Genomic DNA, 24296 nt, shown 5'->3' on the forward strand with positions numbered 1-24296 from the left:
ATATGTTTATGTGACCACTTTATCATATGTCTAGGAATAATGAACATGAAACTAGAATTAATAAGAGAATGGGTAAATTAATGTGTAAGCTTGTTTGAGAAACCAACAAACAAGAGGTTAATTGAAACACCCACTTGATTAACCAATTACAAATCTTATTTAATCCAAATAATTGAACTAGGGAATTAATTAGTTTAAACAATTAGCCACTACTTGAATTGATTAATTGTCTAAGGGTTAGTATTAGTGAACACGAATCTAACCACCATAGTTGGTAACCAATAACAATTAATTTATCACATTATTACACAAATAACCATATGAGTGAATTGGTTGGACCTAAACAGAAACTCTTTATCAAATTTGGTGAATTTTTACTTGTTTTAGTTTTTAGATAATCACTTGTTAGGTGGTGTGTTTAAGTTTCTAGTCTTGTAAAACTAGAGAAAAACCTTTACTTTTATTACTCGCTTAGTTAAAATTAGTTATTAGTTTAATTTCCGTTCCCTGAGTTCGACACTCTACTTATCCAACTATACCACTAAAAGACAGGTTCACTGCCTTTGTATGCTAAATTTATAATTTAAAAGTAGGACTGACCATTTCAGAGCCACTTGACAGATGACGCATGCCCTGAGCGAATCAGGACCAACTCACGACATGAATTGGCAAAACTCATGACGTGAACTTCGATTTTAGGCCTATATATAGAAATTGAAGCCTTCCGAGTTTGGATGCTCATTCCTATCCTTTCTCCCACTCCTACTCTGTGTTAAGCATCCCGAGACCACCCCAAAGCCCTGATAACAACCCTAGCACACGACGCAAGTCTCGAAGTCCCGAAGTTCCCGAGGAACTTACTTCTTTCCAGTCGAAGTACTATCTGAGTTTAGTCTTGCCTTCTCCAACTCACCACTTCTACCAGGTGAGTTCATACCCCTACAACTATGTTTTCAAATACTTTGTAAATGCTTTTATACACTTTTAGGGGGGGGGGGGGGAACAAGTAAACACACGATTATCCTTGTGTGAAAAAAAAAACATAAATCTTCTACTATACTTTTTTGTTATTTAATCAATCATATATGATTTATAACTGTGTTTCAAACAATAGGATTTCATATACTTCAAACTGTGTTATCAAACAAACTACTTTTAAATCGTTTTATAAATTGACATCAAGTCATCAATATTTATTATTAAACCCTTCAAAAGGTTCTATAAAACTTCCTCTTTAACTGATATATCGTCAAATGCATGCCTATATATGTATAGTTATGTAAGAAATGTGTAAAGGACTTAGACCTGCTAACCCACTTTATTTCCTTTTTTCTTGTTTGAATGTGTACTTAGAGTAATCGGTTAGTTGTCTGAAGGTCGTCTAAACATTTGTTATATATTATGTATACATAGGTAGATATAAAAGTACAAGTCAATCATTCAAATACTACAAAGAAGAATACTATAACAAATATTACACAGAGAATACTATCATATACAAACACAGAGAATATTATCATATACAAGTACATACTAAGATACTGTAACAGAAAGAACATACTAAGATGCTATAGCATGGAACAACTACATGATCTAACTATACTAATGATCACTAACGCATTGATCTAAACAAAAGGTGATAATAAATTGGGTATACATGATTATATAACTTTAATGTGGATATTACGGCCTAGTAATTCGTTGCGGAAGTCACTCTTGTTTCCCAAAATCTCTTGTAGGGAGAACGTTTAGTATGGGAACTACTCATCACGTTATGACCTTAATAAAACAAATATGTTTTTAGGTAATTAGTACTGCAGGTTGTCAATTCTGAAGACCCCTGAGTGCTTACTTTTCCCATTACTTTCATATAGTGACAGTTCTACTTGAAAGTAAATGCAAGCTATTTTCGAGTCAAGATAGTTATAAACTAGGGAACAACATCCACTTTTATAGAGAAACAAACATTCAAAACAGTCGGGTCTTAGCAGAAGACTACTTTTTATACTAGTAGGAAATATGGGATTTTCTAGGGGTTTTTAAACATATACAAACATTTACATTGAATATTTACAAACATTTTCATTCAAACTTATACAAACACTGACATTAAATACTTATGAACTCACCAGCTTAATGCTGATCTATGCTTTCAAAATAACTTGTATTCTCAGGTCATCAGTAGACAGGTACCGTTGTCAGGTTTTGAGAAGAAGAAGCACGTTCAAGACTCTTCTTTTATTTTGATTACTTGTTTTGGTGTCATATTACTACGAAAGAACACACATGTATTAAACTATATTATTAATGCAATGGATGATGTTGCTTGTTTACTACTTTTCATTGTTATGATACTATACATGATGTCATCCGCCCCCGAACGTTTCCGCCGTTCAGGTTTTGGGGTGTGACAATTAAACATAATAATTATATTATTGTGGGATAAAAACCCTATATACTCACCAGTTTTCCCAATCTGACCCACTCAGTTTATTGTATCACAAGTGGCTATATAAAAGATACATTTTGCTGAGAGATTCAAGGAGTATTAGATCACTAGTTTAATTATTGTAAGGCTTGTAATATTTCGTTATGCTTATGTTTATGTATTGACGATGACATCCCAATGTTTTAATATAAATAAAATAAATTTCTTCATAAATGATTTGATAACATCTTTATCATATTTTTCAAAAAGGACACTCTGGTTTTTAAATAAGCATAAATAAATCAGTTTTTTCTGACTGTGAAAATGGGGATGTCACAGTTGCCTCTAATGGCTTACACCTAAAACCCTAGGCACCCTAGAATAAGGAGGGGAGAGCAGATGGACGAAGAAATTTTGGCTATATCCCTCTTAGGAAGAGTATGAACAAAATTTGGTTTCCTTGTGGTCCCAATTATAGTGTAGATGGTCTAAGGAAAACCCTAGATTTGAACAATAAAATAATACTATTTTATCTATTCAAATATGGTAATCCTTATCAATTAACCAGCTTTCCAAAATTCTCCAAGATCCTAGCAAAAAACATCTAACCCTATAAGAGTTCTAGAATTTTCTTCCTTGCTCAAATAAGAACAATTATAATTCAACCTTTGGACATTTAATTAATTTCAATTAATCCAAAATCAATTCTAGATTAGTTTTGATTAATAATTAATTAATTCCAACCCTTTCTAATTAATTACTTATTTTCTATTCTCAATTAATATATTAGTCAAAAAATATATTAACAAATAATTTTATCTTTATCCTAATATCAATTCTAGCTATTCCTAGTTACGAGGGCAAACCAAAAAGTGTTTTGCTATTATTCCATAAAGTTATATTAATATAGTTGTTGACTTTGACTAATTTATTTATGACCTTAGACATCTATTCCAAAAAAATTTCATAGTTCCTCATAGTTAGTAACCTTCAAATAGTATATTTATGATAATATATATTAATCTTCTTCTTTAAATGGTTTGATTTTCATTTACTTGCTTAGTTGTTGGATTGATAGAAATGGTAAGCTTGTTCTTCTCCATCATCTACAACGGGATATGTTCTTTTATACTGATTAATCAATTGTTGAATACAGTTGCCTTTTAAGCTCTCCATTAAGTCAAAGACTTTCTTGACAATGACATATTTTTCTATTTGTATGCCAGATAGAACTAATAAAGGTGAAGTCCGAAAGATACGAATCTTTTCCTTATGCAACCATGCTTGATGCACAAGATCTCTCCCAAGATGTGTAGATTTGATATTTTTTTCATTGATTTCATAAAGAATGAAGTATGTAATGGGGTTCCTTATTTTTTTAAACATTCATGTTTAAGACTTTTTGTTTGATTTGTAGGAACTTGGTGTAAGCTCTTCTAAAAAAGTTATGGATAACCAGTAACAAGACACACACACATGCCCCAAGTGCCCGATACTCCCTTAGATTCTTTATAATACTTTTAAAAGAAAATATTTCTTTTCCTATTTGAGAAAATGACAAACATATTTATGTTTAGTTTTTTTCCTTTTTGTTTGGTGGTTACAAAGTTCGTTACAACAATTACAACCAATAATAACAAGCCTAGAAAAGGTGGTAGAAGGCAAGGAAGTTGTGATGTGGATTTATGCATCAAATGTGTTTTCAAATGGGCTTATTATTGAATCAAGTTTTGTTTTGGGTTGACAGTTACTTATATAGATACTTTCGAAGATTTGTAGAATTTGGTAGATGTATCCTATTGTAAGGAGTATGATATGTGTTATTATGTTAAATAATTGGTTGTTCGTAGAAAAAAAATATGAAGCTTTTTTAGGTTTTCAAAATTTGCACAATCTGATGAAGTTTATACAACGATTTTAATGGGCAACCATGTCTTTTCTGAAAATAGTTGAAGGCACGATGACGGAGGGTGGCGGCGTTTCGGTGGTGGTTGTCGAGTAGGTGATAAGGGGGGAGGGGGTATAATTTAAATAAAACTTCAAGAATTGTCCCTACGGTATGGAATGATGATTTTTCTCTCACATGGTTATATCACCAATAAGTACCATTTGTTAAAAGTTTTTAAACCATATGTACCATCACTGATGACATAAAAAGTTAGGAACATGATTTTTTTTGAAAACTTCAAGGACCATTTATGAAAAAATTTCCTTGTATTATGATTATAGTATTGAGAGAGAGAGAGAGAGAGAGAGAGAGATGGCCCGTTTCTATACTTACTAATTATAAAATATTTAAGGGGACGAAAGAAAAATGAAAAATAAACATATTAATGCTATAATAATTTTTTAAGTTTTAAGGACTAAAAATGCAACGAACTTAAATCAAAAGAACCACAAAGTCAAGTCATGGTGCGCCTAAAACATGAAAAAATGGCGTCTGACCATTTTTACAATTTTGTTGTATTTAAATTAAAGGTCATTGTAGTTTATAAAAAGGGTATAGACATACCCTTTTCTATTTATTGGCTGATTGATGTCATGATCCATGAACAAATAATTAAGCAGGCGGCATGAGACGTACGTAAAAGGAATAAGTCCAAACTTTATTAAATATCGAGACATCCGATGAAATATATTACATAGGTACACACGATGGTGTGATAGTGAGTCTCATTTTATTAACTACGGACCATGCACTTAAATGGCATGTGAATTTAGAACCAGGCCGCTCGCATTTTGCACATTCCAGGTTCGACTTTGCATGTTTTGGGCAAGTTCTTCGCCATGCCCATCATCTTACCCATCTGCTGTGGCGTCCACCCTTGTTGGTTCATCATCATCTCGATGGCCTCACACCTGCACATCTCATCGATGTTCGTTAGCTGCATGCAACACAGTTCCAGGTGCTGTTCTGGGGTTGGCTCCGACATCCTCCCTCTGCCCATGCTCATTCCTGAGGCAGTGTCAAGGTACATCATGCAGTGGTTGAGCATCGCCTGCTCAGCCAGTTGCTGACCGCAAGACATTTCAGTTCTTTTTCCCGTGGGGTTCTCCTCGAAGGTGGTGGTGGTGGTGAAGATGGTTTTGGTGGTTGCCTCCGCCATGGTCACAAGGAGGAGGAGTCCTGCTGCTGCAAATAGAAGCGAGTACCTAGCCATTGTACTTGTATGATGGATGTAATTGACGAGTGATGCTTAATGTGGTGTAAACGTTGCTGGATTTATAGTCGTGTTGAGAGACTGCATGCAAAGTACGTGTTGAATTGATTTGATGCATTTGTGGAGAGGTGGAGGAAAAAAGTTAGCACGTCGTCTTTAGCCCATGTGCTTCAAGCCATTTGTAAATTGTTACTTTGTTTTGTTCCTTGGAAACGTGTGTGTTTTGGTGCTTTGTGTTTTAACAAAGAAATTAGGTTTAATCCTAATAAAATCGTACTTTAATTTTGTGCTACTAATCAACTTAACATGCAAATGAAACCGAATTCTATTCGAGGTTTTAATTTTTTTTTTTCAGTTGCTAACCTGATTAACTAAAAAATATAAATTTGTAACAAATTTACAAGCATTTAATTATTTAGGTTAATGATATCTTAGGTCGCCATAGTTGTTACTTCGTTAAACTGACCATTCTAAATGATGTAGTATTTTTTTTTTTTTAAATCAGTTTTTAAAAAATATCCATCAGGTCCGGCATACAAATCCGGAGTAATTAAGTTCATTCCAGACTAAAAGTGGATTCAATACCCGCAATTCGAGACTAAAAAGTGGATTCGGGATCCCGTCTCCGGAACATACCAGAGTAATGTTCCGGAGTATTAATAGTAGGGTATTTCTGTTGTCATTGTTGCTGTATAAACCAAATACAACTTTTTGATACTAAAAAAACAAGTTCATATATATAATTAGTTTTTTAGAGTACCTAGAAATACAAATATGGCAATGGGAGTGAATCGATAGATCTTTGTAATATGTTGCTCTAGACTATACATGTTTTGGTGCAAATTAAAGCAGTGTCTTTAATGTTTTCATACCCAATCATCTTCTTCACAGGATGGAAAAGAAAGCAGTATGTAGCATCTTTGTAAGGTATGATTCAAAAAGAAAAGGATGGAGTTGTTGTGATCCCAATAAAAGGAAGTGTTTTGTATCAAGTAATGCGGTATTCGACAAATCAGCCTCATGGTTGTCAACGAATAAAACAATCTCTACCTTAATCAAAAAATTTAAAAGAATAACTAGAAATGTCTTGGATCAACCTTAATCTTGTTGAATGTGATATCGTTGTTGTTGAAGATGGGGAGATTCATGTGTAAAACCCACAACCATGGAAAACGGGTAGCCACCATGGTAAGAATAATTAAGAAGAGGTTGGTGAAACCTCAAATTTAAAATTATCAATAGCACCTAGAAACCTAATCCAAAGTATCTCAATGTCGTTGTAGTGAAGACGAGTGACAAAACCATAATCATGTGGAAAAACATGTAATGCAATAGAATGGATCTTTCAAATTGAGAATGTGGCTAATGCAATTTTTGAAAGATCTAAGTAGAGGTTGACTGTAGTATACCTCTATTCTTTGATAATCTTTTATATATCCATAGAGAAACCCACTTTATCTTCAAACTTGACTTGTACAGTTTTGAAATCTATCAAGATTAAGTATATCCCATCTAAATGGTCTTTCAAGATTGAACCTCGATGAAAACAAACAAACGTTGTTTAGCAACAATTTGTTTGTCAACAACTTCTTATAGAACCTCATCCAAAAAGGACAACAAGGTCGTGCTTTTTCTTTTTGTTGCATATATTCTGTTCCCTCCATCAACGCAAGATTCATACCAGAAAGAGGGATCCAAATTGTGTTTCAAAACTGCTCTCATCTTAATCCTCGATATACTAAAGTTGTTATTCCCATGAAACATTACCAACAATCTTGGGAGTCTTTGAATTCAAGAATTTGGGTCAAACCCTTTTTTAAGTCGAAGAACAATTTTGATGATTTTTATCAAACAGTTGGTAGGCAAAAACTTTCCTGACACTTTTTGAAGATTTTCTCTAATCGATAAAATTGTAATGAATATCAGAAACATGAAGTTCAATAACTACAAATACCCAATGGAATTAAAAGTCAATTTTATCAACACTTACACAAATAAAAGTTCAATAAGCAATATTTACTTATTACCTCAAGCCCAGGAAAATAGTGCAATATATATATATATATATATATATATATATATATATATATATATATATATATATATATATATATATATATATATATATATATATATATAACCCAAGAAAACACAAACCAAAACCATCTACATACAAAATTCTTGAATTCTTTCTGTTTTGCTTCTGCATATATCAGCATGAGGTCGAAAGGCCTTGTACTCGAAGATTTTTGTGTTTACTATTTTAATAAAAGTTTCTTTCATAGCTAAAAAAATAACATTTCTAGTAATATGGTAAAACGGTCAAAACTTGGTTTGACTCAACAAAGAGATCAAACAAATGTTGTGAAAACCATAACACTGCACCTAAATCCAACAATTCATGATATGCCACATCAGCAGGGACAATTAACCTGAGAAGGATTATGTAAGTGCTTCAGGATTCAATAACAAAAGTGTAACCATCTTTTTTAGAACATTGGGGTTTTTTGTTTTGTGCATTTACATTAAGGGTAAAATACAAATACGAATCTGTATTTTCACAATTTTATCGATTTAGCCACAAAAACTATCAGTGTAGTGATTAAAACATTTTTTCAGTTTACCTGATTTTTTCAGTTTATTATGATCATAATAAAGATATAGGTAAAGGTAAATCGATAAATGCTGAAAGTATGTTGTGATTTTCTATACTTGAAAACCCAGTAAACGAGAAAAATGTTTGTTTTAAGCAATCAGAAAACTTGATTATCAGAGAAAATGATAAAATGTTGAAAAAAAAAAGGTAACTATGATGTTGATAAAGTGATAAAAAGAGGTTAAAGTATTCCATCATCACATACCTTTGACATTGTGTTTACGTTTGCCTTACAGTATTTTGAACTCCTGTACACAATTGCAACTAGAAGGTGGTTTAGGGTTTAGGGTTTAGTTTAATTCCAAATAGATGGGTTTCTATACTGTGATGCCATTGCTTCTGATAGAAATTTAGTGAGTGATTCTCGGCTTACTTCCTTCTCCCGCTTAAGCTCAAGATGACGAATCTGTTTATATAACATTTAAATAAATAAATCGCCTTTTTTGTTGTTGGAAACCGATTTAGCTTGTTGGGATATACATTATAAATATAATAATATTGAAAAATTTGGAATTACCTTAACAGAACCTTTTTGAGAAACACCAGTGTCTGAAATGATAATAAGACATTTAATGTCATGCTCATTTGCATATTCATACTGCTCGGTGAGGCTTGGATCCAAAATTGGAACAAACTCCGCCTGATAAAGTCACAACCATAAACATCAATGGAGCAAGAATTTCAATTTTTCATCAGTGCAAAAGACGTAAATGCCCTCATCATTGAAAAAAGCCTTGAAAACCATTAAAAAATTTTAACTACAAACCTTAATATCATCCTCCCAGAGTTCGGCAACTAGCTCCATACGTTTCTCAAGTAAACCACCTCCCCCTCTTGAACAAACAAGAACACTTCTACTAGAATCGTTTCTGGATGTATTTTGTACAATAATAACTCTTCTAATTAATGAAAAAAAAAGAGAGAGAGAGAAAAGTATGAAGAAGCTATAGGTTTTTGAAATAAATAAAAATACCTAAAGGGTCTGTAGATATCAACAGAAGAATGCTGGATGATGGTTTCTAAAGCAAGACTTGTCCCAACTGCTCCTGGAGGATTCGATTTCTGATAGAATAAAAATATGAAAGTTTGTCAAAAGGATAAAATGCTAAATATATGAAACTACATTGCTAAACATACGTATTCAGATTGCCACATGTTGTGAAGGAGATAATCATATCGACCACCAACAGCAAGCAAGGTTCCTTCTGTAAGTGAGCCAAGACTACTATCCTTCCTCAGATATATCTGCTCCAAATCAAATATACAAAACAAAACAATGAATTCAGGAAAATTCTAAAAATTACATGAATACCCCTGCTATTAACCTGGAAAAATGAATCTTTGTGATAACCCTGGGTAGGTGGCATAAGAGGATCGATGAAAACATTTTTATTAATTCTCCAAATCCGTAAATAGTTAAAAAGCTGAGAAAGTTCATCAAGTGCCTTGCGTGTAAGTGTATCTGCACTGCCATCACACAAAACCAAATCAAATTTCCTAAAAATAATAATAAATTAGGGTTTAAAGAAATATTGTTATTGTTGATGAAAAAACATACCAGCAGGAAGGGCACCTCTCAATCTAGGAAGGGCTTGATCTGCAATTCCACAAAACCTTAACCCCACTGTCTGCAATTTATTTACAACACCTTCGCTAATATTAAGTTCCTGCAAAAAGGAAATAAAGCAGAAGCTTTATAAATAAAAATGTAAAATAAACGGAAAATATTTATTTTAAAAAAAAACAAAGAAACAAACCTGTCTGAGTTGTCGTCTTATTACCACCCATTTTGTTTTCCTTTCAGAGGACTGGGGACGTAAGGAGCCCAAGAGAGAAAGAAGCTTCATGTGCAAAAAGCACGTAAGTTTTCAGAAACTTATATACAAAATTAGTTTTCAGAAATTTCTATAGAGGAAGGAGAAGGGAATATTAATTATTAATTAATACATACTTCTGCTACTTTTTGTCTATGTTCAGACTTGATCCCAATCCATGACCAAATTGCTTCTAAAAGATCCCCATGATTAAGATGTATATCACAAGATTCTGGATCGAAAAAATGAGTTATGATGTCCATTGCAGCCTGCATATCATTAAAATAATCAGTATTTTTTATTCCTTCATTCCATTCCGTTGGAGAATGCAAACAGGTTTCTTTTATTCCAATGGAATGAACCATTCCATTCCTTCCTAATTCAATCATACCTTGATGACCTCGGCCTCTGTTAGTGATGAAGCACCTCCAATAACATCAAAATCTCCCTGCATATCATAAGTTTATGTTACTAAATAATCTTAAAAATTGCCTCCAAATTAATAATCTAGAAGAGCTAACCTGAAGATATCGATTTGGTGGCGAATGACCTATTGATCTACGATATACATAACATATTTCAAATCTTTTGAAAGATGATTTCTGCAAAAACAATAAACATTTGAATAGCAAAACATAAAAAAAAAAGTAATATTTTATCTGGTCATAATATCCAATAAGCCAATTGGTTTTGATAATTCTAGTTTGATATTTTTGATTTAAACATATTGTAAAGACATAGTGATTCTCGTTTGATCAAAGCAAGTTAAATGTCCATTCTAGGTTCAAAAACTTCATCTTGCTAATAAAATACTTGCATAGATTCAGCAAATTTTTATTTATTTAAATATTAGTTTACTAGAATGCTTATCTGTACCTGATTTAGAACAACCCAATTAATAAAGGGCAACCGCAGCTCATGGCAGAGTTCCACCATGTCTCCACCACTTGTCAAAAGCTTAACAGTATTCCTTCAAAATATAAAATCAACCATCAAGTCAACTCGGCATGTTTGACCAAACTCCAAATATACAAATTGAAATGCCAAAACCAACAAAAAGTCTATCCACCAATGAGTCCATATACTCACACACACTCACTTGGGGAAAAATCAAAAAGCATTGTAGGGTTATTTTCAATCATACAGATGAGAACAAATTCAAAAAGTTGCAATTTTTGTCCCCTTTGGCATCAATTAGGGTGAATGAGAAGAACAAATATAAATATGATGATACCTATTGAATTGTAGAGAATCTCCTAGCAAACGCATTGGAATTATCTCCAAACGTTTAGCACAATGCAGCTTAAACACTGCAGCAGATACCTCCCAAACCAAATCACGGATCTCAGTGTCCAAATCTGTATGCTGTATCGATGACGTGTCATTTCCACCTAATTTTGGTATTTCTGCATGGTTTTTGGTGCTCAATGTCTCCTCACTGAAGATAGCATCCACAACTTTATCATATATGCTGGTGTCCTCGGAATTATGCATTGTTCTCAAGAAATCTACAAAACAATTGCAAGTTTACGAAAAAACGACACATAAAAGTATTACTGATTGATTACTTACTGTCTAATAATTCGGATTCCATTCGAGGAGGGAAAGCGTGTTGGAGGAGTTCTGTGGCTGAGGGGCGATCTGATGGAATTGATGACATCATCCGGCGTAATAATGAAGCTTGTTCTGGAAACTCAGTAATCCAATCCAAAGGAAGCTCTCCCTTCTTTTTTAAGTCGGAAAGAACAACGTGTCTTTCCATTCCGGTGCTAAAGGGATGCCAGATCTCAAGGAATACGATTCCCAAGCTGTACATATCTGCCTGAACAACATAAACAAACACAAGTGAGAAAAAAAAAAAAAAAAAGACTTTTGGTCTTCAAAGCAAATGGAATGGATGATTAAATTGTCTTTATGGAGTTGGTGTTCATCGTATTAATCATAAACCAATAAGATAATGAAAAGAACTCACTTTCTCATTGATTTTTGGCCATCTTTGCTCGATTTCTGGAGCTGTATAAAAATAAGTACCAATCTGACCAGTCCCATCAACCGACACTCCAGTTGTTTCTGCAGGGTCTACATCTTGTTCCAACTGCTCCAGCTTTAAAAACTTAGCTGATGGATCACAACATAAAACTATGCAGCTTAACTTTCACTTCCTTTTTAACAAAATTTAAAAGTTTAAGTGAGTGTTTGAAACTTTGAATAATATGTACATAAGTTATTACTTACCAAGGCCAAAATCCCCGATTTTAATATCATTACGAGCATCAAAGAAAATGTTATTTGGAGTCAAGTCACGGTGGATAATTCCTTGGCTATGAATGTGGGCCAGGCCTTCTACGATTTGTCTAAACAAATGCCATGCCAGTTTCTTGTCAAAATGACTATATGATTCAAACATCTGTCGAAGAGTCCTTTACATACACAAAAACAAAAAACAAACAAACAAATCAATGACTTAATAAGGAAAAAAACTGAAAGTGCAATGATATGATTAACAGATAAATGGAAGTAGATCAGTTTGAAGCAAAAATAGAAAGTGAGTGGTAACCTTGGACAGTATTCCATCTGAATATAGAGGTATGTTCCAACTTTGTTATCTTGTGTTACTCCTACAACATCAGTTGAGCTCTGATCTATGAAACTGAAACTGGAACTAGCTGCTGCAGTCCTTGAACCCAAAGTGGCATCATTATACAAACCAACAACTCCTGTTTCAAACCATGCCTGAAATCAAATATATCAAGTTAGGTTACATGTTCATGGTTTACAATAATGTTTTTCTGCTTAAAAATGGTAGGTAATATACATAGAAGCAATTCAATTTTGATAAGCAACTAAAGAGGATGGAGCATAGAAGGTTATCTACCTGGTAGTAACGTACAACGTGTTGATGCTGCAATCGGGAAAGAGTGGCTACTTCTCTAAGTACCTCAAAGTGGAGGAAATACAAGAATATCATACAGCATTTGGTAAGAATTCTAAGCAGAAATTAGTAAAAGGTTTACTACTTTCTGTTGATTTTTTGGTCATGAATGCTATAGCTTTTGTTCAGCTACTAACAAGAAATATGATGAGTATTTGTCTAAATTCAAACAAAGGAGTGCAACTGTTCGAGGGCTACAAAAGAAATTCCAAAAATTTTGATACTGAAAGATTTGATTATGATTTATGAAAGGTTAAATGCAAGAAATAGTGATTTACTTTCATTTGTTTGTTTATTATAGCATCCTGCTTCATTTCTTCTTAGTACAGCATTGTATTTTGGAACATTAACCCAAAAACAGCAATGTGATCCAACTATAAAGCAATTTCCACTGCTGTAATTGAGTATATTTTTCAAAGTAAAATACCTTAGTAAGAAAAAAATTGAAAATAGAATGTTGTAAAAGAAAGAAATTAGAGTAGAATGTCAAAAGGAACAAATAAATGAAAATATGTTGCTATTTCTTGCATTTAGCCCAAAATGAAGACACTTTGAATATTATCAATCAAATGTAACACGTTTCCAACTCAACAACTATGTCAAGTTACTAAAATTAAACATCATGTACTTTCCCAAAGGGATTTAACTATTTAAGTACCATAAAAATGTTTCTTGAAATAGTAATGACTAATGAGATGTGTCTACCTCAAAATTCTGTCATCTAAAGGTTGACTTTTGTCTTTTAGTCGAATCTTCTTAACAGCATACTGTCTTCCATCCAGCTTATTCTTGCATAACACCACATGCCCAAAACCACCATGGCCTAACACATCACAACAAAAGGAATCAGAATGGAATAATAATTCTAGATGGAAGTAAGAAAATTCATAAAACAAAATAGACCCTAATACTTGTATACAGTTGAGATCAAATGATGACTCACCAAGTGGTTGAAGCTCCTCAAAATCATTCAGATACCGAGAGCTTAATGTAGGTGAGGTATGCTGCTGCCCTCTGGAATCAGAAACAGTTCTCCAAAAATGAGATATCTTTGAGGCTACCTGTTTTCATGGCATAGTGTATGCATTCGTTTTCATTAATAGAAATTAGTGGAAAAAAAAATGCTACAAAAGAATGAAAAGCACTAACCATACGATGTCCAAAAGCCTGATTGAAGCTTCTGTCAAAATGTGATGATGATTCTGTTGCTAAATCTGCCACCCGTTCTGAAACAATCTGAAGATACCAATTAACCTCTATGAATTAGACATCATGAAACCAGAAGAAACAACCTTTTATTGAGAATGGGTTAAATGAGTCAAAAGTCAACCAAAGTGCATTCAACAACATTCTAAATCACTTAATTCAAGAATGGGTAGCTTTTGTAACTAAATACAATACATTAACTATTTTAATAAATAGCTTTTGGATAGCAACTTGACTGACCCCTTTTAACCTGTACTATACAAATACCCATTTTACCCTTTTACCTGTATTAAGAACAGAATATAAGCAACATACATACCCCTAGGTTAACCAGCTCTGATGTTACATCAGTTAAGGCATCAGCAAGTGGACCTTTTGGAGCACAAGCAAGTCGTAACAAATGAGCCTGAAAGTTTTTAAAGAGTCTGTTAGCTCTTGGATGCATTTTAAAATAGTAAAATTGATAAGAGAAAGGGTGATTTTAATGCCAGAATCAAATCTCTCTCCACAGTATGTGAAATCTGATGATGATACGTTGATGCAGATGACACTGATTCTGAATGATCACTTTTGATCTCACCATAATCGGTTTCTTCTTCTGTATTCTCTTCCAGAGGATAATCCTGTGTAATCATGCATTAGTAATGTGATCATAATAGAGGAAAATACAGAAAAGAGTTTGTACTTCCACCATTTTTATCAATTTAGCCACATAACTATTTTGATAAAATGCTGAAAGTACGTTGTGTTTTCATGTATTTCTCCTTTCAGACAACCATCTTACCTCACCAATGCTAACATTATCCACTAATTCCTCAGATGATGATGTAAAAGAATTGGTACTCTTACTTTCTTCTTCCAAATCATCAAGTCTTGATGTAGGACTAATCACTTTGTCCATGTCACCATCCTCAACCACCCCAGTCTTCATGTTTTGGTTGACTTTGACTTTCTCCAGTGAAGCATTGTGTGGATCCTCTAAGGCATGATGCAACTCCAAGGAAGTGTTTTTATTGTTGCTCTCTTCAATTGAAAGTCCCCAAGGCCATGACTCCCCTGAGCCCATGAAAAGATCTATGAAACCATACACAAAAGGCCCCTTTGAAGGCCTATCTGTAGTCACACATGGAACCTTTTTGAAACAACAGTGAAATAATAATCAATATCATGGAAATTTAAGTTAAAAACAATTGTAGTATATATGTTAGAATTCTTACGTGTGGTTGCTCCATTGGGACAACTTCAGACAAGAATTCTTGTGCAGCTTCTACTAAGTTATAAACCATCACACGTCCTTCTCGAGCATTTAAATTAGCCTGTATAGGCAATCATTTGACTTCTTAAACTAATAATGAGATAATTTGGGAGACAGAGAGAAGTGACTTGGCTTTTCGTACATACAGGGAACATAAATGTCAAAAAACTTATCAAACTGAAAGGATATATGAAAAAGGCATCATATTACAATTCCAAGTATGGCCAAATAGCTTTACATAAGTGTTTCATCATCATTCGAATGTCAGTGGTGACACTAAAGAAGGAATTTGAAATGTGGAAACAATTATTTACTCATAATAGCAATAGACTTACAATTCTTTACCAATTATGGCAATATGCAACAAAATAAAAGTACAGTATTGTTGATAGTATGTTGCTATTATAGGCAAAAGATAAACTACATTGCTATTATCGGTAAGGAAATGTAAGTGAGTTGCTATTTTCGGTAAGAAAGAAAGTCCATTCAATGGCTAACTTACTCTATAAAATGATGGTTGCAGGCATGTAGTGAGTCAGGGATGTATTAAACGGCTGTGTGACCTACTCTTGTGTAAGGACCTGACAATAGTGTCTGTTTGTTTAGAGGGGCTGGGCAATATCTTCAAAGCTGGCGAAGCCGACCGGGTTAAAGAGAAAGATGATTTGAATCCTTATTCATGAATGGCATTTAATGTAGGAGTCGATGAGAAATTTTTTTCCTTAAACAAAATAATTTCTCATCTACTCGTGCATTAAATGTCATTCGGTAATAAGGATCCAGATCAACCTCCTTTTCAACCCAATCGACTTTGCCGGCTTTGAAGACACTGCCAAGCCCCTCTAAACAAACAGCCACTATTGTCAGGTCCTTACACAAGAGCGGATCACAAGGCAGTTTAATATATCCCTGACTCACTAAATGCTTGCAACCATCATTTTATAGAGTAGGTTATCCAATAAATGTACTTTCTTTCTTACGAAAATAGCAACTTACTTACTTACATTTCCTTACCGATAATATGATAAGCCTCCACTCCTTCATGTTTACACTCGCAAGAAGAAGCAGCCCATAGGTGACAGCCCAAATGAGCAGAATCAGCCCACTTACCCTCAAGGGACAGTCCAGGGGTAATTCCGTCCTTTTAGTGCTCCTGCAGCTGCTGTGTGGGAAACACTGGTAGTGGGGAGGGAATGTTTAACGTCTTCATTGCAGTCTTTTGTCTTTTCTTTAGTATTTATAGCTGGAGATGTTGCCTTTTTGTTTATGTGTGAAAATTTGTAATTGTTTATGCAAAAAACTTGGAGAGCACTCACCTCTCGAAAGTGAGACCTATCCCTTTTGTTTTATGAAAATCGTTTCAGTTCATCTCCATTTATCGCGTATTCAGTTTCCAGTTTAGATAGTCAATCCTTAGAGTGAGCTTATCATAATAGTAATGTAGTTTATCTTTTGCCTATAACAGCAACATACTATGGACAATATTGTACTTTTAATTTGTTACATATTGCCATAATCGGTAAAGAATTGGCAATGTGTATGTGATCAAAGCATTAAAGTATGAAGGCCATGTCTTTTTCCCATTAAGTGTTGTCTCGATACATGGTGTTTCAAAAAATGACAACACACTTGAGGAAATAGAAGAAAACATAGATGAGGACAAATTTGTAAAATGTGAGGATTTAAAGGGGAACCATTCTTCTCATGACTTTTTCTACTTTAGTTCTTTTGGCAAGAAGTCAAATGGAAACAAACATATATAACTTAGCAGATTAAGTCATATCCCCATTAAGTCAAGAAAAACAGCCACTAAGATTATGAAGGCCGCCTTAACATAAGACGTGTGAGTGAATAAGTGATTGAACCATTAAACAGGGCCATAGATTGCTGAAGGAATGGAAAGAACTTTTACATTTACAATATATAAACTAGTCAACCCTTACTTGGTCATGAAGCAATGACAAAAGATTATCTGCATCAGATTTTGATAAACCTTTTTCTGGAATTATCAGCAGCTTTGGACACTTGTAAGGATATCCAGGTAAGAATCTGACAACCATGACCAATCATGAAGGTCAAAAATGGAATGTAACACAGGAGACAAACATCACAAGATACCAATAGAAAGAGGATAAACTCATTAACCTTATTGAAAGAAGAGCTGATACATCTAAATCCTCATAACCTGAATCCTGCGAATATGGCCTGTAAATTCATTGGGTGAAAACTTAATTATAAGGAAGACGAAAATGGCCATGGAGTGGATTATCTAATTGTTATAAATTGCAAACCTTAGCTTGATCTTGATTCGGGGTGGGGACTCTGAGACAACATCACAATCTTCTTGAAATATAGCAAGCCTAAAAAAATTAAAATAAACTGTTTAGAAAACAATAATATTAAGGCCTTGTTTCTCTTTTTCCCATTAAGTGTTTTCTGGATAAATGATGTTTGAAAAAAAAAAAGGGGGGGGGGGGGGGGGGGGGGGGGGGAATTATGGCACACTTGTGGAAATCGAAGGAAAAATAAATGAAGTAAAATTTGTAAAATGTTAGGATTTAATGGGGAAATTCTTTCCCTGACTTTTTCTATTAAGTCATAATTTATGCATTAATCAGAATGAAACAACCATATATAGCTTACAAGATTAGGTTTTGTCCCCATTAAGTCAAAAAAAAACAGCACATAATGACCTAATACGCCCTCCATTACAAAACATAAGAGCAAAATGAGCTTATCAGCTTATGTTTTGTTTCAAAATAAGTGGCAAAGTTATGACAAACCACTTTTAACAATACTACATGAGAAATTAAATTAAATATATTTGTTTGGTTGTGATGAGTATTTTCGAATACTCAAAACTTAGTCCAAAATGAACAAAGAAAACTTTTACAGGCAGACAGTTGTGGGCATAGTATACAAAAGTGATTTAAGTTGTTATGACTACATAACCATGCTTCTCATTCCTACTTGTTTTGTTAAATGCAAGTATATTCACTAATGTTTAAAGATACTTCCTACAAACGTTAAAAAATCAAAACTGAAAAGAGATCTACATGGATAGTAGTTATATGGAGAGCTAAAATTACAACTTGAGAAAACCAAAAATGAAAAATCTCCTGAAGTTTTACTGTGCTGTTAGTTCATGAAGTAGGTGAATAGAGCCATAGCCAATAAAGATTACTTATATTCAAATAACACCCCCCCCCCCCAAAAGAAAAAAAAAAAAAAAAAAAAAAAACAACACAACCATGTTTCTGTTGTCCATTACTCCATTATCAGTTTTGTAGGGGCATATTAAATTCTCGATTGAGCAAATGAATGCCTACATTTGCTCACAATTTAACCTATCACAGAAAAGGATTCACTGCCCAATTCGGCAATTGAAGCACATTATAGTTCAAATTCAAGATGATATCAACAAACTCGTTGTTCATAACAAAAGGTTATCATCTATGCTATACCATTTTAATCTCTCTCAGATTAGATTTTTGAGGATTGGTGGAACTAGGCCTGCTTAATAATTATGTGTTTGCATTGATATTTAACAAGAATAATAATAAGGAAACTACTAACAGTGCGGTAAGCTCCTCCGATAGAAGTTCGCCGCCAACGCCGTCGATAGAAGTGTGGTCATTGGTGGGCGCCCTGCGCCTCCCTGTGCCACCACGCTTCTTCTTTTTGGAGCTATGGCCCATATTTCTTTCTATTTGACTTCCGATTGAATCTCGGTAAGCGATGATTCATGCCAATCCAACCAAACCAGAAACAACCCAAAGTAATAAGCAGATTTTGGAGTGATTCGCTTATGAATTCCTCGGGGGAGTGATGTATAGGTTTGTGGTTTTGTTCGTGAAGGAGGAGTTTAGAAAGAGAAATCTCGAAGTGCAATTGTATGACTTGAATTTTACTTGTAGATGCAAGTATCCCATGGATTTGCTTCAAAAGTTTGAAATAAGTCGTCAAAACTGATTTTAATTCTTCTTCTTTTTCAGGTTAAAGAATAAATAAAACATGGCAAATAAGAAAAAATATAATATAATATAATCTACTATAATATCTACTATAATAAAAGTTTTTTTTTTGTCACCTCTTCTTCTTTATTTGGATACTTTGTATTTTCTAAAATTTTTAAATTATTTATTTTTCACTTGTTATTTTATTGTATTTTTTATTTTATTAAATTAAAATTCCATATTTAATGTGTAACTAGGTTAAAACCCGTGGAAATCCACGGTTGATAAATTGAAATAGAATTATAATTTTCATTTTGTTTGTATAATAAAAAAACATATCAAAGTTTACAAAAAAATGAAGAATAGTGATATTGTAATTTACATGAATAAATGAAATGCAATAAAGTGTTATAAATTATTTATTTAATATGATGGATGAAATATTATTTTTTACAAGTAAATAAAATATGGTACAAAAACATTGTTTATAAATTCTGGAAAACTTCTTTATAAATAACATTGGAAGTTTGATTTGTGAGGGTACCGTCCTTATCTAAAATTAATAATTTTAATCCATATCTGCTTTGAACTCTAGATAAGGCAACATACAATTAGCCATGTGAAAACACGGGATGTTTGAGAAACAAACCAACCTTCGATAATGATTGTCCCTTACTCTTTATTAGTGGTCATTGCAAAACATACAGCCAATGGAAACTGTCTTCTTCGGAAATTGAAGGGAATCTTCTTTTCTGATGGAATTAAAGACATTCTTGGAATAAAAGTACGGTTTCCAATATTAGTTCCAGATATGATACGCGCCTCAATAACACGTTTGCCCAATGATATCACCTGGAGTCTTGTCCAGCAACATAACTGGAACACCGATTATTAAAACTAACTTATGATTTGGTAAACCTGATACCTTTAGACCATTTAAAACATCAGGTGAATATAAATTTGCATCAAACTGATCATGGACAAATTCAGATTGGCATATACTATCTGAACTTAAGTATTCAACCCCATCTCCTGGAAACTTCGATAACAAACGATCGTTTATTTCCTGAACGACTTCATTCTTTGGAGCAAGTATTGCTCTTTCTTGAAAATAACTTGTATTGTTGTAGTTTTCCAAAATTGAAGGATATACAAAGTCGATTAATGAACCTATAGGATCATGTGGATCATCAATGAGAATATTATATGGAATATCAATAACTGTTTCACCATCGTTGATACCACCAAGTTTGCCTTCTCCTATATCCAACAACCATTCTGCAAAATCTTTGATTTTTTCTATATTAGATTGATCCCTTCCAATAGTTAGCCTCATGTTTTTTTGTTAATTTATGGATCTTGCAATGTTCCCATAAATATGAAGAACTTAAAGAAGCATTAACAATGTTTTGTCTACTTCCACCAGGAATAACAAGTAGAATCTGTCTGAAATCTCCTCCAAAAACAATAATTTTCCCTCCAAAAGGAATATTTGAGTTGCTAGAATTTTCAGATCTGAATACATCTTTCAAACTTCGATCTAAAGCTTCAAATGCATGCTTATGGACCATAGGAGCTTCATCCCAAATTATCAAAGAGGTTTTTCTCAATAACATAGCGAGGTCACCATCTCGACTTATTTTACAAACAGAATCCTCTATTAGTTCAAATGGAATTATAAATCGAGAGTGTGTTGTTCTACCTCCAGACAATAATAATGAAGCAATCCCACTTGAAGCAACATTTAAAACAATATGACCATCACATCTAATAGCTGCAGATATTGTCTTCCATAAAAAAGTTTTACCAGTCCCACCATAACCATAAACAAAGAAGACACCTCCTTTATTTTCTTTAACTGCACCCATGATATCAAGGAAAATGTGATGCTGCTCATTTGTCAATGCAAGAAACATACGATCAAACTCAGCCTTCATAACAGGAATGTCATAATCTAGCTCCTCAGTGATAAGTCGATTGTTTGAAGAAGAAACAGAATCTACATCTGGGATAGGCATGTTTTTATAATTTTTGAGAGTGGAATTGTTCCTTAGTAAAACTTGTTCTATCTCGAACAAAGTTAAATTCTTAAGTTGATCTTCATTGAGTGATAAGTCTGGAGGATAAAAGAGCAAATTAATTATAATTATTATTAACAATATTTATTTATAATTAAAATAATAGTTAATGTATGTTTAAAAATAAATAATTGACTTTTTAAATAAATAATAATAATAATAAAACTTTAATGCCTGGAGATTTGAATCTCTGTCGTTGATTATAAAGAATTCCATCTGCTAAATATTCTCATGTGTTTTCCCAAACAACCTCCGGTTTAGACATACTGTTACACATCAATAATGTAGCAAATAAAAATCGTAGGTAAAAACTAGATCCATAATGACTTGCTTCTTTTATTGCATTGATGTATTCCTTGTCATCATCCAAGAGTCCAAGAGCATAACAAGCATCCCTAAAAGAAGAATATACTTCACCATTTACTGTGCGAATTTCTTCAAATGATTTCGGACCTTTGACCTTATTTAACAAAATTCTTAAGAAATAAGCTTCCCCTAGATTAGGTGAAACCGAATGAGTTCTACCAATGCACTTTCCTACTTCCCGTGGCTTCCAAATCCTATCACCGCGTTGCCAAACAAACTTTGTAGGGAATTTAACATACGTAAGTTTCCGTGCATCACCGTTAACTGCATTACACTCCATCCAAGCTGTGAACATTGAAGAAGCAACAGAAGTTTTGTCGAGAACATCGTCAATATCATCGTCTTCCTATACAATTTGTTGTTGACCAGACAGATGAAAAGGCAGTCTAACCACAGAAGGATACCTGTAATGAACATCATATTTAAAAATTCACCATGATGCTTCACAGGCAGATAGATATCTACAGTCGTAATACTCATTGATTTCATCGACCGTATCATTATTATCACATTCATTATTGCTTTGTTCAACGACAACTGTAGCTCTATCAGGTCCCTTGTTTATGTATTTAAATAAATATTTTATAGAAGACCCCTGATTGCACCATTCAACATTAATATGTGCTTGATATCTTCTCAATAGATACTTGCTGTATGGAACAACATTTCTATTATCCAAATGCACACCCGATTTTTCAACAAAATAACCATCGTTTCTTCTCCTATACAAGGGAAAACCATTATGATCAACAGACGTATGGTTACAAAATTTGCTTTGGAAAGTTTTTAGAGCATTTTCTGTCCACCATGTATGGGCAATTGATATTCTCAGCTCCACATGGACCATGAATCATGAACTCATTCACAAGTGAATACAATTCTGGATCTTCATCTCTGTCTGGTATCTCGGCGGAAATCATCGGGTCGATAAATTCAACAGTCAGTAATTTGTATTCAGAATGCATAAATAGACATATATGACTATGCGGCAAACCTCCTTTTTGAAATTCTATTGTATAAACAACTGCAAAATATTTTGAACAAAATAAGTAATAGACCGTAAGAAAAAATATTAAAAAAAATTAAACTTTTATGGATTATGAATAAAAGATAATTCAATTACCTGCTTGAACAATGCCGAAAATGTGATTCTCCCTTAGGTCTTTAATAAATGCATCAAGCTTGATCTTGAACAACCTACATAGTATATCAGGTCTATCTTCTGGTTGAAGTGAAGTATCCTTAAGAAACCTTTTAACCTCAGGCCATTTGGAATTACACGTAAAGGTTATGAATAAATCAGGATATCCAAACCATTTACAAAGCGACATGGCATCCAAATAGTTTTGCAGCATATCGCGCACCACCAGTAAAAGATGAAGGTAATATGACACGTTGGCCGATGTTGGAGATATTTGTATTTCCTTGAGCTTTTTAGTTACGTAAATTCTCATAAGAATCACATCTTAGAACATGTTGTTGCCTGCGTATATAATACAATCTCTCACTTTCAATCATAGTATACGCATCCACCACAAATTGTTGAAATAACCTTTTTGAATTTAGAATTAGTGAGAACGAATGATCCCTGTCTTGAATTCTAAAAGCGAAAAATTCTCTCATTGTACATTTCGCCCGCTTGTTTTTTGTAGATGTAACACCTCTATGTAGAATATCAACGCTGTAACCATCATCACCATATGGAAATAGTAGTGGATATTGGAGAGGAAGATAAGAAGGATACAATTCACTGATACGTTGTAGAAATCCCGATTTCGTTTGAACAACAATATCTATATTTTGAACTGAATCAGAAATGTCCCCTACAATTAAAATAGCAACCTCAGAAGCAGTTGGTAGGTTATATGTCCTTCCATCTCGATCCCTTCTTCCGATAATTCTTAACTTCACATCAACTTGAGGATTTTTCTGAAAAACATCTCTTACCATTCTAAAAGACCTAATCAAGACATTATTTGAATCTAACATCACCTTCAAATATTCAATAATATCATTATCAATCAATGTAGATTGATGCTTTTCCCCACTAAAAAAATTGAATATATACATAATATTAGTAAAAAAAGATAAAAATATTAAAATTAAATATGAATAAGAAGTTTGAAAATATACCAAAAGCATTTTCGTCTATTTGAATTTTCGTTCTCGGTATCATAAATGTATAACTGAGAGAATTTTCGGCTGTGATCCATTTGGTGGTAAAAGGCTTCCAATACTATGATAATTTTGGCCACCAAGTCTGAAAATGTATGGAGAATTTCCTTTATTGATTGAAGAATCTATTTTACCACCCATCGACGTAAAAGAAAACATTGAATTGTAACGTCGAATGTTTTTCATGAAGTTTTTGCTTTTAGAATCTGTTAGTCAAAACATTCTTTCATAATTTGGTGGTGGTTTCTTTAAATCTGGTAGTTGAACCT

At 33.4% G+C, this 24296-nt stretch overlaps 3 protein-coding genes across 4 annotated transcripts; all 3 read right to left on the reverse strand.

Annotated features, from left to right (window-relative positions):
- Positions 1-5145: 5145 nt before the first annotated feature.
- Positions 5146-5589, reverse strand: LOC145036214 (albumin-8-like). Its single transcript, XM_078984677.1, has one exon. It carries the CDS (start codon positions 5587-5589, stop codon positions 5146-5148), a length of 444 nt encoding a protein of 147 aa, XP_078840803.1.
- A 2178-nt stretch (positions 5590-7767) lies between these two features.
- Positions 7768-19407, reverse strand: GCN2 (protein kinase family protein). 2 transcript variants are annotated; one of them, XM_078986236.1, is made up of 30 exons: positions 19029-19403; positions 17744-17812; positions 17598-17657; positions 17396-17501; positions 15415-15513; positions 14982-15329; positions 14686-14820; positions 14517-14603; positions 14141-14227; positions 13935-14052; positions 13697-13814; positions 12935-12989; positions 12617-12792; positions 12295-12479; positions 12032-12177; positions 11632-11881; positions 11294-11567; positions 10936-11029; positions 10581-10661; positions 10451-10507; positions 10197-10328; positions 10003-10086; positions 9804-9912; positions 9571-9707; positions 9383-9490; positions 9219-9307; positions 9012-9114; positions 8763-8885; positions 8451-8651; positions 7768-8021 (listed from the first exon to the last, which is right to left on the reverse strand). In XM_078986236.1, the coding sequence occupies exons 1-29, from the start codon at positions 19148-19150 to the stop codon at positions 8541-8543; spliced, it is 3663 nt and encodes a 1220-aa protein (XP_078842362.1). In that variant the 5' UTR covers positions 19151-19403; the 3' UTR covers positions 7768-8021; positions 8451-8540. The 2 variants fall into 2 exon arrangements, with proteins under 2 accessions (XP_078842362.1, XP_078842363.1); XM_078986237.1 differs by lacking the exons at positions 7768-8021; positions 8451-8651; positions 8763-8885; positions 9012-9114 and having other exon boundaries at positions 9266-9307; positions 9571-9712; positions 19029-19407.
- Positions 19408-20080: 673 nt separating this feature from the next.
- Positions 20081-23207, reverse strand: LOC145036215 (uncharacterized). The gene is made up of 8 exons (XM_078984678.1): positions 22976-23207; positions 22618-22876; positions 22329-22574; positions 22244-22256; positions 21754-22198; positions 20796-21524; positions 20334-20686; positions 20081-20284 (listed from the first exon to the last, which is right to left on the reverse strand). The coding sequence occupies exons 1-8, from the start codon at positions 23205-23207 to the stop codon at positions 20081-20083; spliced, it is 2481 nt and encodes an 826-aa protein (XP_078840804.1).
- Between the last annotated feature and the right edge of the window lie 1089 nt (positions 23208-24296).

Source organism: Lactuca saligna, chromosome 3, assembly GCF_052625555.1.
Source record: "Lactuca saligna cultivar CGN05327 chromosome 3, ASM5262555v1, whole genome shotgun sequence".
NCBI lineage: Eukaryota > Viridiplantae > Streptophyta > Magnoliopsida > Asterales > Asteraceae > Lactuca > Lactuca saligna.